This window comes from Mirounga angustirostris, unplaced genomic scaffold, assembly GCF_029215605.1.
Source record: "Mirounga angustirostris isolate CCGP_5_RB_7025 unplaced genomic scaffold, mMirAng1.0.hap1 SCAF_12, whole genome shotgun sequence".
Lineage (NCBI taxonomy): Eukaryota > Metazoa > Chordata > Mammalia > Carnivora > Phocidae > Mirounga > Mirounga angustirostris.
In genome coordinates, this window is record NW_026991720.1 from 92243460 (window position 1) to 92263175 (window position 19716).

The 19716-nt window shown below is 41.0% G+C and overlaps 1 protein-coding gene and 1 long non-coding RNA gene across 2 annotated transcripts; one reads left to right on the forward strand and one right to left on the reverse strand.

The window, feature by feature from the left end:
• The first annotated feature begins 2265 nt into the window (after window positions 1-2265).
• YAE1 (YAE1 maturation factor of ABCE1) lies at window positions 2266-6805 on the forward strand. The gene is made up of 3 exons (XM_045864921.2): window positions 2266-2450; window positions 3732-3853; window positions 5827-6805. Exons 1-3 carry the CDS (start codon window positions 2322-2324, stop codon window positions 6254-6256), a joined length of 681 nt encoding a protein of 226 aa, XP_045720877.1. The 5' UTR covers window positions 2266-2321; the 3' UTR covers window positions 6257-6805.
• Window positions 4497-12702, reverse strand: LOC135362131 (uncharacterized). Its single transcript, XR_010406621.1, has 3 exons — window positions 12503-12702; window positions 11084-11218; window positions 4497-4786 (listed from the first exon to the last, which is right to left on the reverse strand). It is a non-coding gene; the product is annotated as an uncharacterized LOC135362131 (long non-coding RNA).
• Window positions 12703-19716: the final 7014 nt, after the last annotated feature.

The following is a 19716-nucleotide window of genomic DNA, read 5'->3' on the forward strand; positions in this document are numbered from 1 at the left end:
TAATCTCCAGTTTTTCTAGGGTAATTAGTCTCTTCGTGTTTTCTACTTATTGGGTCAGTTTTATTAGAAAGTCATTCACATCTCCTAGGTTTTCAAATGTGTCGTTCTTGAGTTTTAGTACAGTACCTGAATTTCTGTATCATTACCTCCTTTCTCATTTCTACCTTGTATAATTTTGTTGTTGTTTTTTTTAAGTCAAGGTCAAAAGAGGATTATCTAGGGCACCTGGCTGCCTCAGTTGGTAGAGCATGTGACTCCTAATCTCAAAGTCAGGAGTTTGAGCCCCATGTTGGGCATTGGGCTTATTTAAAAAATAAAAATAATACACACACACACACACACACATATGGGGCACCTGGCTGGCTAAGTTGATGGAGCATGTGACTCCTGATCTCAGGGTAGAGAGTTCAAGCCCCACACTGAGTGTAGAGCTTACTTAAAAAAAAAAAAAAAAAAATCATCTATCCTATTGGTCTCTTCAAAGAACCAGCTTTAGGATTTATTTATGTAAGTTTGGGGATTTTCTGTTTTATTAATTTCAATTGATATTTTTATTGCTTCTCTTACTACCATTTTGTTGCTAATTAAGATATACAATAAGTATGTATTTTTTTCTTTAAAGACATTTAAGCCTCTAGAATTGCCTCAGTACAACTTTCATTTGGTCCCATATTTTCTGGTAGGAAGTGTTCAGATTTTAATTGCTTATTGTATATCATTTTAATTTTTATTTCCTTTTTGATTCAAAGGAAATAAGGTAACTCTGGGCGCCTGGGTGGCTCAGTTGGTTAAGCGACTGCCTTCGGCTCAGGTCATGATCCTGGAGTCCCGGGATCGAGTCCCGCATCGGGCTCCCTGCTCGGCGGGGAGCCTGCTTCTCCCTCTGACCCTCCCCCCTCTCGTGTGCTCTCTCTCATTCTCTCTCTCAAATAAATAAATAAAATCTTTAAAAAAAAAAGGAAATAAGGTAATTCTAAAGCCCAGTGTAATAGTTTAAATTATTGGAGTCTTTTATTATTATTTATTACTAATTTTGTTGGATTATGATCAGAGAATATGACTTATAAAATGTCTGGGTTTTTAAGGTATTTTACGTGGCCAAGTGTTTTTATACATATTCCATGGACCTACCAAGTAAATTATATATATGTATATAATATATATGCAATATGTATGTATATTATATGTATTTATGTATATACTATATATACACATACTATGTATGTAGTATATAATATATATGTTGTAATTACTATATATATGATGCAAAATTCTGAGCATTTAAAATTATCACGGAAACCACCCACGCACCCTCACACGCATGCTCATGGTTCCCCTTACTTCGCTTATCTTTTTTTCATAGCATGTATCTTTTATGATCTTGTAACAACGTAATTTACTTATACAGTGCTTATTGTTCATCCTGTCAATTCTACATGAGTGTAAGGCGCAGGAGAGCCGCTAAGTTTTGTCTGCGGTTCATTGATGTATCCCAAAAGCTACAACGGTGCCTGGCACCAGAAAATACATTAAATAAATAAATCATCATTACCACAGGACCACACAAAAAGCAAAACAGCAATACCACCGGTGTCCATTCAATTCACTAACATCTGTTTCAACATCTGCCACGTGTCAGAATCATGCTGGTGCTAAGTATATGTAGATAAACAAGTCCCCGTCCTCACCCAGCCAATAGGGCACCTGAGAAGGAACGGGAGCCAGTGAAGGATACCGTGAATCAACGAGAAACGTACTCCTTTCATAAACGTACTCTTTGTTGTATTGATCTTAAAATGGCCGCAGTGGCTACCTTTTCGACTCTATTGTCGTCCTTTGCTTCTAGCAACTAAAAACCATCGGCTGTCAAATCCCTAAAACGTCCTGAGGGGGCTTCTAAAAGAGACAGCGACCTTGGCCAGTAATCGCCCATCCACTGAACGACCTCGAATGCTTTTCCCGGTGCGCGGGGCTCCGACACCCACAACACTCTAGAGACCGCGGCCGGAATGCCAAGTGTTGCACTGAGCGTCCCGGCTGCCCTCCGCAGGGGTCAAGGTCGGACGGGCCCCGCGAGGAAGGAATCCGTCTCGCGCACAACAGGCGCTCGCCGACACTCTGGGTCCAGGAGGGAGCCCCAAACACCAGGCAGGAAGAAGCGCAGTCCTCAGCAGAGACTCACCCCCCAACGCCCGACACCACGCACGCATGCGCAGCGGCAGCCGCCGGGCGCGTCCGCCTCGCAGCCTTCGCCCCGCCCCTCGGACCGGAAGAAGTTGCCGGCGCTTCCGGCGCCCAGCAGGCCCGTGGTTGCCTCGGTGATGTCGTGGGTTCAAAGCGCTCCCTTGGTCGGGGGTCCCGGAGAGGAGGGGGACGTATTTGACGAGGAAGCGGACGAGTCGCTCCTGGTGCAGCGGGAATGGTGGAGCCACATGCAGAGACGAGTCAAAGTAAAGCTGCGTGGCGGGCGCGGGGGAGATATGCTGGGTTGCGGGGACAGGGGCAAGGAGCTGTCAGGAGTCAGGGTCGCGAGAGTAGAGGCCAGCGTGGTGCCAGCCTGGCCCGGCGCCGCCCTCCCTCCCCCTGCCACCCAGATACTGCTAGGATTTCCCACTGAAAGCGCGTGAAAGCACGGGGCGGCGCGTTAGACGCTGGGCACAGACCAGAATAAGGTGGGTCTAGACTTCGAAAAGATTGCAGTTTGATGAGGACCACAGAGAAGGTGGGGGAGAAACATAGACACTGACTGTACTAATTAGGGCTGTCGAAGGACATGTGGTTGCTTGAATGGGTGAAGAGCCTAAAGTTAGGAGTGGCATTAATCGAGACGTACGGAAAAAGTGAACTGAGGAATGTCGAAGAGCAATAAAGGAAAGCTACTGTGGCTAAGTGAAGGAATACCAAAGTTGGGTTCTTCTCTGTTCGGTGTGAATTACCCATATCTACTTGGTCTCACTAGTCACTGAAACTAAGCTTAATACCACACACTCAGTTTCCAGCTGGAGTGCTCAGAGCTGAGTTCACATGGTGAGGTCCACTTCCACCTAATATCCTTGCCAGCCATTATGTTGCGCCGGATCTGCCCTTGTTTGTTTCAGTAAAATGTTTGCTTAGCCCAACGACCGTGTTACCGGTTTCAGAAACGCTTCACGTGAGGCGGGGCCTAGACAGGCAAGCATCTTCGGCTTCTGTGGCACCATCGCAGATGCAGGACAAAATCCCTGCCCACGGAGAATCTGCAGTTCATTTGAATTTAGATATCAAGCAAAATGTCTAAAATCACACTTTTCATCTTTTTCCTAACACAGTTTCCTCTTCCCGACTTGAGTTGATTATTGAAGACCTCCAATAACCTATTTATTACCCTGCCTTCTCACCCACTCACACCAGTGTTGCCAAGGGCCAGACGTGTAACTCTGGTTCCTTTCTGTGAAGGTGTTGTTAACACAGGGTTTTTTAAAACTGTACAAGAGTCATTATTTTTAAATGTGCCAAATAAGTCGACTTCAAAAGTGGGATGTGCCAATAATAAACCTTTATGAGAAGCGTACTCTGCTTTGGTTGTGTGGCTTTGCCATTTGTTGTAGAACCATTACGTAAAATAGTAAATAGTAATTTAGTAAAGGCCTATTTCATCAATTTTCCAAACTGGTTCTGTGACTTTCTAGAAAAACCTACAGTGGTTTACTTGGTGTTAATTACAGCTGCAGTTCTTCATTACTTATTTTTAGGAAGGTTATAGAGATGGAATAGATGCTGGCAAAGCAGTTACTCTTCAACAAGGCTTCAATCAAGGTTATAAGGAAGGTGCAGAAATCATTATCAACTATGGACAACTCAGAGGAACATTGAGGTAACTTTTTAAACTTAAATGCTGAGTCATTTTAACCTCAGTAATACTAGAGGACTTGTATAAAAGTAGTATGTAAAAATAAAGCACTTAAACTGAAGTGCTTTTTCTAGTGTTAAATCCACAAAAGAGTACTGCGGAGCATAGAATAATATGATCAGTTCATCCACTCTGATACGTGAGTCAGGTGTTGTCCTTTACTGCAAAGAAAATGATAGGAAGGTGTATATTTTTTGCTACCTGAACTACCACTAATTTGTATCTCAAAGTAATTTAAAAGATCTTCAGGTTTTGAATAAACCTTTCAATCTTGCACATGTGGCAGAACACAGTATAACAGACTTCTAGACTAGAAGTGCATGATGAAAATTATAACTGGTAATAGAGAAATGATTCCATTTACTTTAGCGCTGAACGTTGAACACCTGTCAAGATTCCATAGTAATAACAGCATATATCAGACCCAAGTGGTCAAATGGCAGAAAGAGCTAGGAGCATGACAGGCTTGTCATCTTTGACACTTTATACCTTTTAAATTGTCCTCTATAGAAAAACAAACAAACAACCATGAAACAGTTCAAAGAATCACTAATTTTAAAAAGTAGGAAATAAAAGTTATCAAAACAAAAAAAATTAATTGAGGTTTTAGGAAATTCAACTGTCAGAAATCAGAATTTATACACTAGGAAAATGATCAAGTATTCATTTTACATCAAGTTAAATCTTTTACAAGCTCAGAAAGTTTATTGCTAAATCTTTAATATCAATTGATTCCATTTTTAAAACATGATTACTCTTTGGGGCACCTGGGTGGCTGGGTCAGTTAAGCATCCAACTCTTGATTTCTGCTCAGGTCATGATCTCAGGGTTGTGAGACTGAGCCCCTCAGGGTCGGTGTTGGGCATGGAGCCTGCTTAAGATTCTCTCTCTCTCTTTCTTAAAAGAAACAAAAAAACCCACAGGATTACTTTTCACAACCATTATTTTATATCATGATTACCTGAACAATCTGAAATGTCAGAAAATAAAAGTATTGTCTGTACTAGAAAAATAAAGATATCTATTAGGACTAGAAGAATTCTTACCTTCTTCAGGAAAATAATTAGTTATCTCAACAGTGATTACTCTATGACAAAGTTGGGAAAGAGAAGTTGCCTCAAAACTTTTTTTCTACCCTTTAGTTTTGATGGCAAGTACTTATGGTTAGAACAATTGTCTTCAACCTCGGCTGCACCTTGATATCAGCTGGGAAGCCTTAAAAAATAGTACCCCCAGAGATTCTGATTTCATTGGTCTGGGATGTGACCTAGGCCTTGACAGTTTTAAGAGCCGCCCAGGTGATTCTAATGTACATTCAGGTCTGAGAATCACTAGTCCAGAAGCTGTGTGCTGTCCTTCAAGGAGAAACTAATTTTTGTGATCTCTTTCCCTGAGTTGCATCCCTCTTCAGCAGAAGCTACACAGTCATAAAGAAAAAATCTAAAATCAAGAAAAGTGGATGTGAGGGGCTCCTGGGTGGCTCAGTCATTAAGCATCTGCCTTCAGCTCAGGTCATGATCCCAGGGTCCTGGGATCGAGCCCCGCATCGGGCTCCCTGCTCGGCGGGAAACCTGCTTCTCCCACTCCCACTCCCCCTGCTTGTGTTCCCTCTCTCTCTGTGTCTCTCTCTGTCACATAAATAAATAAAATCTTTAAAAAAAAAAGTGGATGTGCAGTTGTGAAGGAGGTGTTAGGAATTATAAGCACTTTATGTGATTACTTCCAGTTTAATTTTTATCAATAGATAATATCTTTATATATTTTAAAATCTATTTTAGCATCATTACTTTTCCTGATTTTGACTTGCATTATTATTGATTCATTTTTGCATGGTGTTATCTGGAAAAGAAACACGTAGGGTTCAGCATCAAAAATTTGAAAAGCCTTTGATTGTTTAATTTTTTTCCTATTAAACGCTTGTTTATATTTTCATTCAGTGCTTTGCTGTCCTGGTGTCACCTTCATGATAATGGTTCGGCTTTGATCAGTAAAATAAATAATCTTCTGGATGCAGTTGGCCAGTGTGAAGAGTATGTGCTCAAACATCTAAAATCAATCACTTCTCAGCCCCATGTTGTAGATTTACTGGACTCTATTCAGGATATGGACCTTTGTCATGTAGCTCCAGCGGAGAAAAAGACGGATGAAGCTAAAGATGAAAGACTCTGTGAAAATAATGCTGAGCTTCACAAAAACTGTAGCAAGAGTCTTAGTGAGGCAGATTGTTCATCTTTAGAATGTTGTAGAATACAGCAGCATGCACATTCTGAAAACCCGAGCCTCACTTGGATTTTAGAACAGACAGCCGGTTTAGTAAAACAGTTGGGAATATCACTTGACATATTACAGCACCTCAAACAACTTTAAAAATTCTCTTCACTTTTCTAATGAAAGTAATGTTCATAACATTTCTTAGAACATTTTGTTTCTTAACTAACCAAAATTTGTACCAGTTTCTATGTTGAACACATCACTTGTAGGTTATCCTTCATGGAAATTTGCAATATTTTCAAAATTAACACTACTCAATGTAATAAGAGCTTTTTTTCTTTGTCACTGGTAATTTTTATGTCATTTAAGATACGCTCAGTAACTCAAGTTGCCATTGTCATTTTCAAGTTTCTGATCAAAATCAAGCATTTTCAGACTCATTAGCAAAAGTGAACGAGAATCAAACACATTTTGTAAGGACCTAACCCTGCTTTCTGCTCTTGTCACCATTGGGTGGTTAGGACCTTACCACCCTCTAATTAGACCAAAGTTACCATAAATAACATAGTGGATAACATTGTAAATAGACACACACAGATATATAGAAAATAGACACACATAGATATATTGAAATTAAGAGGCTATAAGTGTAAGAAACTGAAGAAATGTTTGTACTGATGATTAAAAACAAAATATTAAAATTTGTTTTTGGTTTTGTTTTTTTTATTCACAAGTAGTTCCTACACCCAGCATGGGGCCGGAGCTCACAAGCCCCAGATCAAGAGCTGCATGCTTCTCCGACTGAGCCAGCCAAGTGCACCATGAAATTCATCTTAGTTTTATGTTAAAGGCAAGGACATACAATTCCACGGAAAATACAAAATACATTCCGTGCTCAAGTACATGGATTTTCCATGTATTAAGGGTTAGTAGTGGTTCCTAACAAAGTGCCAGATTATTTCTAAGCTGCAGTTTTGTTTCACATATCCATACAGGAATAAACACAAACCACTGACATACATTACCCGGTAGCAGTATTCTTAGTCTAGCATAGACAAAATTAAGATTCAAGCTTTTGCTCCAGGACCTAAACATATGAGACCAGGAAAGGATTTTTCAGCGCTTTCTTGGCTAAAATACAGAGTTGTATGAGGTGCCTGCCTTCAGACCAGACCTTCTTTTCTCTAAAAGATAGACATACTAAGATAGTGAGAGAATCTGATAAAAGAAGTCTTTCAAGAGATTCATAAGATATTCTGCTGTGATTTCACAACCTCCTTCAAGTTCACAGAACATTAAAAGTCATGCCTGGCTGGCTCACAGCTTGGGGTTGTGAGTTTGGGCCCCATGTTGGGTGTAGATTGCTTAAAAATAAAATCTAAAAAAAAAAAAGTTCACAGAACATTAAGAAATTAAGCAACAAATTTGAAGTGAGAAGATCATATATGGGGGCGACTGGCTGGTTCCGTCAGTGGAGCATGCGACTCTGGATCTTGGGGTTGTGGGTTCGGGCTCCATGTTGGATGTAGAGATTACTTAAAATCTTTTTAAAAAACTAAAGACCATATACTCTTTGAAGATTTCTAAAACGTTGAAGAAATCAAGTGATATTTGACTTTAAAAAAAGTGTTTAAGGGCATCTGGATGGTTCAGTCAGTTAAGCATCCAACTCTTGGTTCCAGCTCACGTCATGATCTCAGGGTCCTAGGATTGAGCCCCACATTGGGCTCTCTGCTCAGCGGGGAGTCTACTTCTCCCTCTCATTCTCCCTCTGTGTTCTCCCTCTCTCTCTCTCAAATAAATAAAAATTTTAAAAAATAAAATCTTTTTTTTAAAAAGTGCTTATATCTCTCTAGGTGTAAACACTATTTCAGATATTTACTAATTGTCTTGTTTTATATATATATATATTTTTTTTCCATGTTTATGGACCAGTCAAAATCTCAAATCCACATGGGATGTTATAAGCAGTCTCTAAAGTTAAAGTGTTGTTCTGCCCTGCATATTAGATATGAAATATCCATCTCTAATGATGCATCTCAAGAAAGTCACACCCTGCGTGAAAATTACACCAGTGCAGTAAATCTTGAGATTTTATGTGGGCTCACCCTGCTAAGATTCTCTGCAGATAATACCCCTTGCCACTACTGATAATACGGTGTTTTTGTGCAGATGTTCATAGAGAAATCAAGAGAATTAGCTGAGTTGATGAGGCTGTTTGGTCGAAAATAACTCTTAAGCTTGGTTTGCCTTTGAAAGTTTCTGGACTGCAGAAATGAATGTTAATGGTATGCCCATCATACCTGTGTCTAATGAACACGAGCCTCTATACTAGAACCAGCAGGATTGAGGGAAAGAAAGCCTGCTTGCCGTGTGTCTTTTGTCCTGACTCATGCTGTAGGCATGCTGGCTGTTGCCATGGTCAGACCCCAGACGACCATAAAGGTAAAGCAAGACTGCAGGTGCAGCCAGAGTTGTAAGGCCCAGAACCCATACATGAGGCCTGAGGGGTGTGGCCGCCTTACAAACGGAATTCTCACCCTAAATAATTTCTAGATGCTGAAATCCCTGGAGCTCTTTAGTTTGTTTTAATGGAAGGAAGAGTCCACAATACTCTGCTTTTTGGACATTTTCAGTTGCTAGAGCTGCTGAGGCCACCAAAATGTGTGTGATAGACCAACAGGAAGTGGCAGCTGAATTTACCTGCCCGCATCCTTATCTCATTTATATCCTTAGCACTGCTTATGAACTGCTTTTGTGGTAAACCAAAATAAAAGCCTTGAACCAAGTCCAAGTTGGGATTCTCACCCATCTTCAAACTGAAGTCAAAGCTTTGTGTTCCAGTCCAAGATAGGCATATAGATACGTATAGGAAAAGTCCTTAACTTATATTAAAAATCTTACTGATTTCAAATAAGTAAAAATTAAAATCTTACTAATTTCAGACCAATGGATGAAGTAAATGTCATATGCTATATTAATAAACTACCGATCAGACTTCTGGCTCTACAGAAATTCTCAAATCTCTATCCTGATGGTATTTGACCTATAGTCGGCCTTTCTTGCTTCTGCTGTCACCGCCTCTTCCTGACAAACTACGAAGAGGAGTCTGCTGTCGCTCTCAGACTGTTTTCTGCTCATATACTCCTCAGCGTCAACCTGCTTCTTAAGGTCACCTGTGGCTGAGCTCCCACAGTGGCCCCTTCCTGACTTGTCTCCCCCATCACTGGACATGGTGACCATCCCCGGCTTTTTACAGTCCCTCCACTTGCCTTCAGCAGCACGTTTTCTTACCCTGCTTACCCTGGTATCTCGCTGTTTCCTACCATTCTGCTAAGTCTTGCCTTCTCTGCCTGCCTGAGGATGCCACACTTTCATCCTTGGACCTCTTTTTGTTTTTATACTCTAACCAGATCGTCTCACTTGCTCCCACAGTTTCAAACATACTATCCCAAAGCTGATGTTCCCACGCCTCTTTCTCTCCCAGGCTCTAGACCCGTATTTCCGACTGCAATTTCTGCCTGCCTGGGTCCAGGCTTAGCTACAGAGCACGTCTAAAACTGACCTCGTTTCCATCTTCTCCCTTCCCCCGCCGCCCGAACTGCTGTGCCTTTTGTACTTGCGATCTCCTCCTGTAATCTCTGTTCACTCAAAGCCGGAACCTTTTTTTTTTAATCGAGATATAATTGATACATAACACTATATTAGCTTCGGGCGGACAGTATAATGATTCGATATTTGTATATAATGCAAAGCAGTCACCACAATGAGCTTAATTAACATCCATCACCACACACAGTTACGATTTTTTTTTCTTGTAATGAGAACTTTTGAGATCTACTCTCTTAGCAACTTTCAAATATATAATGCAGTATTATTAACTATAGTCACCATGCTGCACATTACATCCCCATGACGTTTATTTTATAAATAGTTTGTAAAAGCTAGAAACATTTTTTCCTCTGCTTTTCCTTTGCTATCGGACCCTACTTCCAATGGGGAGTTTATCTGTCTTACTTTAAAACATGCCTTGAGGGGCACCTGGGTGGCTCAGTCGGGGAAACGGCTGTCTTGGGCTCAGGTCATAATCCCAGGGTCCTGGGCTCGAGCCCCCTGTCGGCTCCCTGCTCGGTGGGGAGTCTGCTTCTCCGTCTCCCTCTGCCCACCTCATCCCGCTTGTGCTCTTTCTCTCTCAAATAATTAAATCTTAAAAAAAAACATGCCTAGAATCTGACCCCTCTTTCATTCTAATCACCAAATTTTAATTAACCTTTGCACCAGCCTCATCACTAATGTCCGTACCTCGATTCTAGCAGTCTTCCTGTCCATGCTCCACTGCCACCCTTATCTACCGAAACAGGTTCCTTCTAGAGTTTAAAGCCTGTATTTATTCCCTTTTTTCTACTGGCTAAATTATAAACTTGAATTTCATTTCTGGACCTCCACGGCATTGTCCGTGTGATTTCCCATCCTACCTTCTGCTTCACCGTGCACTCTATACCTCTTGATGGTTCCCAACTTCTAATTTTATTCATTGCTGACCCTTCACCCCAGATTATTTTATTCCACATCCATCCTTCCCAGCAAATTCCTACTTAACCTTCAGTACCAGCTCAAATTTCAACTTTCCCAGGCCCAGTTAGCTCTTTCCAGTATTCCCTCTGCATCATTTTGAGTATCTCAGACTTCAAATTTATTCAGGAAATTGCCTTATTCATTGTTACATCCCCAGCACTTAGCATCATAACCTATACTTAGGTGGTATCTTAAGTGAATCTACTAGACAAAATGAAAAGAAAACCAGAAATTTAGGATTCAAAATACATCACGTTCTTTTGTTTTTAAAAGGGAAAAGGAACCTTTGTATTTAACTTTAAGAAAAAAATTTTCCTTTCATTTTGCATGTCAATCAAGTCCACATAACCAAATTGTATCATCATCTTATACCAGGCTAAACAGTAGCATTAAGACAATACTACTTACCAGGGCGCCTGGGTGCCTCAGTCAGTTGATTTTGGCTCAGGTCGCGATCTCGGGATCATGATCTCAGGGTCCTGAGATCAGGCTCCATGTGGGCTCCATGCTCAGCGGGGAGTCTGCTTGGGATTCTCTCACCTTCTGCCCACCCCCAAATAAAGAAATAAATCTTTGGGGGAGAAAAAGCAATACTACTTATCAATCATTTAAAATTGCACTACTGAATAAAATTACAGTATAATTTTTAAAGATACAAAATTACGTTTGGAGTACAGTTTCAGCTGTTAAGCAAGAAAGAACAGAAAGAAACCGCAGGAGAAAAAAAACTGGAAAGAAACAAAAATACTTGTTTCTAGCAGGATGCCTCGTGCCTAATCTCTGATAGCAGTAAGGAGCTGGAGGAAATGAAGGAGTGGGTAAAAAAATAGCTAACAAATACAGGGTTCATGATATACAAGCACTGTTCTGAAAACTTTGCACATATTAATTCATTTATTATTCACAACAACCCCATGCAACAAAGCTATTAATTATCCCCATCCCAGCGATGAGGAACTGGGGCACTGAGAAGATGAAGTAACTCTTCCAATTCACCGTTACTACATGGCCCAGATGAGATTTAAAGCAAGGCAAACCTAGCTCCAGAGTCTGTGCTCAAGGTAGATGTGTACTGAGTAATAGCCCAGTAGCAGGAGCTGTGTTTAGCAGAGGGACTATGAACTGTATTTTCCCCCTCACTCTTCATTTCTACTTTTCTGTATTTTTCAAATCTTCTCCAGTCAAGTATTATTTTTTAATAAACTGTGCATAATAATCAGCAGCTACAGGGCGCCTGGGTGGCTCAGTCCGTTAAGCATCTGCCTTCAGCTCAGGTCATGATCCCAGGGTCCTGGGATGAGCCCCGCATCAGGCTCCCTGCTCAGCAGGGTGTCTGCTTTGCCCTCTGCGCACGTTCTCTCTCACAAACAAATAAAATCTTTAAAAAATAATAATAATCAGCAGCTACAAAGAACGATAAATTTACCAGAAATGTGTTTGCTATATACCTAGAAAAAGAAAAATACCATTCCCTAATTGGGGGAGGGGGGTGGGGAGAGAGAGAATCTATCATGTAGGGAGTGGTACAGCAAGGTGCATTTAGCATATTCAGAGATTAAATTCCCCTTGGACTCCTTAGACTTTCTACACTCCTCATGGAGAGGATAATTTGTGCCACCTATTTTGCGATAATGTTCCTTTAGCTCTCATAAATTTCTACTTAACTTTCACAAAGCAGGGGATTAGCTCACTGCTTACAAATATATCCATTGATACAGATCGGCCAAAAGGAGCCAAGAGTCCTTAACGTACACCAAACTTCATTTCCTTGCCCTATAAGTAGTCTGATCTTTCCAGAAAGAAGGTAAGCAAAGTACAAAGACCTACCTATGATAGATTCAATGCTGCGGAAGTTGAGAAGTTGAGTTCTCCGTTCTTTCGCGCGTGAGTGTGCAACTCGCGGCCGGGAGGGAGGCGGTGAATGTTTGGATCCTGTTTATTTCCCAGGAGCCGTGGGATGAGTTGGCCACTGGGTGGCGCTGCTGCATCTTTGCTTCGTCTTCATGGTCACAAGGACACGAAGCCAACGATTATACCTAAAGCTATGCCAGACAGATTGAGTCATTTGTAACACTGGAAGGTTGGGGAGTCAAGAAACCAAGAAATGAGGAGGGCCCCCCCTTTTTAAATTCTAGGCTGAGAATTTTTCTAAATCAAAATAACCATCATAAGGAAACCTGTTCTCAAGAAAAAAGCCCCTTTTATTCTCCAAATCCCTGAGGGCTAAAAATAAGCACCTAGAACCCAAAGTATAGAGCCTTTAATCAGAAGTGATATAAAATTATAATTTCACATGCTTGAAGCATCTCTATTTTGTGAGGCCGGACTGTGCCTAAAGTGTTTCAAACAATCTTAATCTCTCTCCCTCTCCCTCTTTCCATCTTTCCCTCCCTCTCTCCCTCCCTCTCTCCCCCTCTCTCTCTCTCTCCCCCTCTTTCCCTCTATCCTACCTCCATTTCTACCTCTCTATTTCTTTCATACACACACACAAACTGAACTTTTCAGGATTTAGAGGTAGGGAGAGACAACAACTGACTTTGTTAACCTCTCCAGTATGTCACAACCCTTCTTTTTTTCATCAACAAGTCTACAACCAGAGGTTTTCCTCACATCAAATACAACTCTTTCCAGCTACTATTAAGCCTGTTTCCTTAGGAGTCGCAAAGTCACCGTCATGTAATATTACTTATAAAATAAGTATATAAGTTCTATAAGAAATTTTTTAACATGAAATATAAATAACTTGCCAAATCCTTTGTAATAATAAGAGTGATTTGACAACAATAAGAGTGATTTGACAGTTCTTGCCAATAAAGCAAAACTGGACTGAAGTAAGGGAGGGTATAATGTAAATAACCTGATAATAAAACACCTTTCTTTTTCTTCGTTGGAAACACCACAAAACAATTTCTTTCAAAATCAGATCCTAAAATAACCAGGGACTCTCATTTGTGATTATCAACTATCTCGTAAAACATCAAATCGTACTTTAGGAACCTTCAACGATGAAGTCATTTACTTGTTAAAAACTAACAAGGGGCACCTGGGTGGCTCAGTCGGTTGAGCATCTGCCTTTGGCTCAGGTCATGACCCCTGGGTCCTGGGATCGGGCCCCACGTTGGGTTCCCTGCTCAGGGGAGAGTCTGCTTCTCCCTCTACCCTTCTCCCCCTGTTTGTGATGTCTCTCTCCCTAATAAATAAATAAAATCTTTAAAAAAATAAAAACCACAAATTTTTCATCTGTGCTAGAAATTATGGTCATGGGGTTGATCACAGAAGGAAAACTCATTTAATGCACTTAGAGATTTAAATCCCAAGCGGGAGCCAATTAAACTATTGTTCTTTGAAATCACTTTGTTTTGCTATTCAAGATGCCAAATAATATATTATTAGTGTTTTAATCTTCTTATAAGACTGTATGAGGCTCCCACAAAGTCTGCAGTCTGGCCATGTTCATGATGACCCCATTTGTCAGCTCAGAGACCGTTTTTATTTCTGTCCATATGCTAGAACAAAGGACTGCCTTGGTGAAGGTAGCAACAGCACTAGGGGCAGAGATGCGATCCGTGTTCACTCAGCTGCTCACAGGCCCTACCTCTAGTGTGAACATGAGACTCCTGACCTCATCCCAAGTTACTGCTGGCTCAAGGGAAGCAACCAAGGGACGACTAGAGAAAGGTCAGGCAGAGTAAGTGGCCTTTGACAGATATTGTTCAGTTGATGGAGAGAATGAGTAGAGAGGCTGACAAAGAAGTTTGCTGAAGATCCACAGCTTTTAGTTTGACATGGTGGGGTCTGTATGAAATCAAAGATACCCTACTTCTAGGATTTGATCTAAGGAAATGATTGAACAGGTAATAAAAACTCAGCACAAAGATACTCATTGCTACATTCTATCTAAAGTAGAGAAGAATTAGAAACAACCTAAACAACCAGCACTAAAAGAATAGCTAAGGGGCGCCTGGGTGGCTCAGTTGATTAAGCATCCAGCTCTTGGTCATGACTCAGGGCGTGATCTCAGGTTGATGGGATTGAGCCCCACCTCAGGCTCCGTGCTCAACAGGGAGTCCGCTTGAAGATTCTCTCCCTCTGCCCCTCTCCCTGCGTGCACTCTCTCTCTCTCTCTCAAATAAATAAATCTTCAAAAAAAAGAATAGCTACGTAAATTATAATCCATCTATTCATAGCAGTGTGACACACCCATTTACAGGTCATCATTATGAGAAACGAGATACTTATGGGGTATTTCTAAGTGAAAGCTAAAAGTTACATACCTATGTGGAAAAATTATGTTTAAAAATGTGTACTTTACAGATAAAAACTGGAAGATTATGCTCAGATATGGTAATGTATTCATGTGGTGGGATTAGAGGGTTTTTTTCTTTTTCAGAATTTTCTTTCATGTTGTGCTATTTTACAATAAGAAAAGGAAAATATTTGGAAAACTGTTCATTTTTAAGAAAAGGAACCACATATGCTTTATCCTGAAAATCAGAATCTGGAAAAAAGCAAATGCACTTAATTCAAAACAGTGGATCAAGAGAAGATCCCCAGACTACTCTCTGGTGAGGGGGCATACAACAATAAATCAAAATATATTTATTAAGTTTATAATTTTTTTCAGTTATATCAAAACCTAAAATTTATTCCTTGAAGTATAGATAATCGACTTTAAACCCCAATGGAAGAGAAAGGGGATACACTAGAAGCCATTTCTAGTTGCCTTTAGTGCATTTTCTAACAGCCCTTGTAAGGTTTTACTTCGGCAGATACTAACAATTACACCTGCTGGGGGGTGCCCCAGGAATGTGGGTACATTCTCAGTAGCATGTGTAGACTGGCCTTAACAAAATAAAACAAAACAAACAAAAATTAAAAAGTGTTTTATTGGATTTGTCACAATATTGCTTCCATTTTAAAAGAGAAAGATCAGTTCACAAAATTGGAATTCCTATTAGCCCAATTGAGTTATTTTTCACTGACTCTCGGGGAAAACCGATATCATACATAGGAATCACTTGTACACAATACATCTTACCCAATAATAAGATACTCAGAACTTCAAAAAGTTCAACAAGAAGTGACTGACTGCTAAGTTAAATAGATTTGGAAGAGAATATATATATATATTCATATTTCTTTGGTTCTCCATGTTGATTGGACTATGGCAATAACTGGTCAAATTTGCCATTATTTTGTGCATGTTAATAAACTGTATGCATACATACATATGGTATTCTGTCTGCTTCCGCAAACAACTGGAACCTCTTCATTCCCACATCTGTAAAATGGAGGTAATGGTAGCAATTTCAGTGTTTCTCTGAGGATCCCCTGCCATCATGATGCAAGTCAAGTGCTTACTCGGTGTTGGATACCCAGGAGAGCCGGTGTCCCTGGTGGCTAAGGATGGCAGATTGTCTGCTCTGAAGCTCCATCACTGACAAGTCCCGTCACCTTCCTGTGCCCGTTCCTGCATCTCTCAAATAATAGTGCCTACCTCATAGGGTTGTCGAGAAGAATAAATGAATTTGGGTATGTGGAGTACTTCGGACAATGCCTGGTACGTCTGCGGTGCTCACTACCCGTTAGCTGTTTATTTTCTGTTCTCCTGAGCATTGTGCCTGCTATTTGGATAAACTGCAGCAAGAGCTTTAGCTGTCTTTAAACAACTTTAGCTATCATGAAAATCTGCCCTGATGCAGACACAGCCAAGCTTGCCACTGCTATGGCTAAAGGTAATTAGCATGATTCCTTCCTCTCTCTCTCTCTCTCTTTTTTTTTTTTTTTTTTTTTTCAGCGGGGTTTGGGAGGGAGAGATGGTTACATAAAGAAAAGAAAAAAACGTTTTAAAGATTTACAGAAATTAGTATAAAATTATACTTCAAAGTGATGATCGATGGGGGAGTTTTTGGAAACTTTGGGGACCTTTTTTTGGTTGTCAGAGTGATAGAGGAGGGTGCCCCTAGCAATAGTTGGGGGGAGAGGATGCTGTACCTGCTGCAATACCCAGATCAGCCCTTCACAACACAGAACTGTCCTGCATCCCTCACAACATTCAAATGCCCCGGAGACATTCATGTAAATGGAAAATCTGTTTATAATGATCTAAGCCTAGAACCTAACTATTTACTAAATATGAACCCAAATGGGTTTTTCTTTGTTTGAACATTATTGATTTTCCAAGTTATTAAATAATTAGGTTCCTCGTGAAGTATTTCAACATTACAGAAACAATGTAGAAAATATTATTTAGGAAAAGTAAATCTTCCATATTGCTACCTGTTATGGACTGAATTGTGTCCCCCCGAAATTCATGGTGGGACCTTATTCCCTAGTACCTCAGAATGTGACTATATTTGGAGACAGGGTCTTTAGAGAGGTGATTAACTTAAAATGAGGCTGGTAGGGGGGCCCTAACCCAGTCTGACCAGTATCCTTATGAGAAGAAGAAATTTGGACATCCACAGAGACACAGAAGAAAGACGATGTGAGGACATTGAAGAAGACAGTCGTCTGCAAGCCAAGGAGAGAGACTCCAGAAGGAACCATACCTGCTGACGTCCTGACCTTGATCCAGAACTCTGAGGAAATAAATCTCCGTTGTTTAAGCCATCCAGTTTGTGACACCTTGTTATGGGAGCCTGTGCGAACTGATAAGTCACCCCTCCAGATTCCTCCAGAATCTTTCTAGGTACATACTAGCAAATGGCACAATTTCATTTTACAGAAATTCATTGCTCAAAACAGATACACATTGAATATGCAGTATTTTCAGAGAGGATAATTTGATGTGCAGAACAAAATCCCTACTAAAATGAAATCATACCAAATATACAAAAAGCAGCTTGATCTGTTCCCTTTATAATATATCCTAGGCATCAGCCTGTGTCTGCAGTGGTAACTCTCATTTACTGAGGGCTTCGTATGTTCCAGGCACTGGAATAAACACTTTGCTTGCAATGTCTTACTCCCTATTCCTCAAAGCCAGTTGAGATAGTAGAATTGAGAGCCCTTTGGAAACTCTAAAGCTCAAACTACACATAAAGGGTGTCTCCCCAACAGTGGCCTTCATGGAGTCACTGACTGGAAAACCATCAAGCCTGGAAGGAGCATTTACTCACCACACACGGAAGGAAACTGAGACCCAGGGGAAATGGGACCTGATTCTGGTCAACAGAAGCCCCCAAAATCATTTCTTGCAGGTTCTTGGGAGACCACGGAAGAACCAAGCTCAGGAGGTTAAAGAAGGGCGTCCACAGCTCACCCAGCCACTGCGAGGCCCCAGCCAGTGTGGCCTCTTGAGTCTGCCATTTGACTCAGCAGAACCACTGTCGCCAGAAATACTCCATAGCCACTCCAAGGTTTTCGTCCACTCCCTTCAGATTCCAAGTTCTAGGCAAGAGTGTTCAGTTCATTGTTCTGTCAGGGACGGGCAGAAGGACTATTGGTACCTCACATTGCGGGGGGAGAGCTGTGTCTGCCAGCGAGCCTCAGACGGTGGGAGGATCCCCCAGTCACGGAAGGAGACTCAGATGCTGGGCACAAAGCGGCCCACGTCCACCACCAAGGGGAAATTCGGGCTCAGGATCAGGAATCCCGACTTTCAGGTCAATCTTCTGTTCTACAACCCCTTCCTTTACCACCCTGGTACCATGGTTTCTTTAAGAACATGAGATACCTTTTTTTGGGGGGGGTGCAGTTTAGTACATACAGAATTTTTCTGGGGATACTACTACCTAAAAAGAAAGAATGTTGTAATGGGTTGTGTTTGGAATTTTGCCAACTGACAACAAATGGCTCCTGGTATCAAGCTGCTGATGCAGCTAATTTATCTGTCACAAGCCCTCCCCCCACCCAGCTGCAGACTCTGTCATGCCTCGGTGAAGTAGTGCCCCCACATTCACATCTTAAAATACCAATGCTTTTGCTGTTAATTATCTTCCTTCTCCCTTATATTACAATTACAGCCCCCCCCTTTTTTTTTAAGATTTTATTTATTTATTTATTTGGGGGGTGAAGAGGGAGAGAGAGAATCCCAAGCAGACTCCGTGCTGAGCTCTGAGCCCAACTCGGGGCTCGATCCCACAACCCCAAGATCACGACCTGAGTGGAAATCCAGAGTCGGAGGTCCAACCCACTGAGCCACCCAGGTGAACCCCATCACAATTTTTTAAATTATGTCTGGAGGTAAGATATTATAAGTTTCACTTCAAGGGAGTCAAGGATGCATTACAACCTATTACTCATGGAAAAGTGCGTAGACACATGGGTCAACGTGGTTCTAAAAACCACTACTTTAAAGGTAACAACTTAGGATAAAATCTGGAAAACAAAAACTTTGGTATGTATCTTCCTCACTACCTTTTTTTTTTTTTTAATTCTCTTTAGTTTCTTTATTTCCTTTCCTTGGCTAAGTGGCTCCTACTTATTTTTAGTCTCTACCGGTTTCCAGGGCTTTTTTTTTTTCTTCCCCCAGGTCTTTTTAAAGCTCCCAAAACTATATCTGTCTCTGAGAGATGTTACATTTTCTCCAGTCTTTCTTTTGCTCCAGACTCGATTTAATTAACATGTTCCTGTGGGCTTTCTGGTTTTGAAAAGCTAGTGACACTTAGTCCTTTGTACATGTAGGGAGCTTGTAAACTTAGCAAAGCTTGGAGGAAGGAAAAATCACAGCTACTCCCCACACTGTCCAGCAGGGACAGGAATTTCCAGTGTTTCTTTTCTGGCAGTAAGTGTCCTCTCTGAGGAGAAGGCTTCCCCGCTCCTACCAAGTATGTGCCTATTTGGTTAGAAGCTGTTCGCTGATTACAACCACTTACAACAAGCCAGGCTTCCAGGCTCCCTGTTTATTCTCTTGCTTGCTCCTGATTTCTAAAGACATCACCCTCCATTTCTAGAACTTACTTTAAAAATGAATACACTATGCAATTTTAACTTTAGTTTAGTGTAAAATAAAAAAGTTATAAAGTAAGTCACTTGAGGTCATTTTAGAAGCAATAGAAACTAATTTACCTTGGAAATCGGTGAATTTTGAAAGGTAC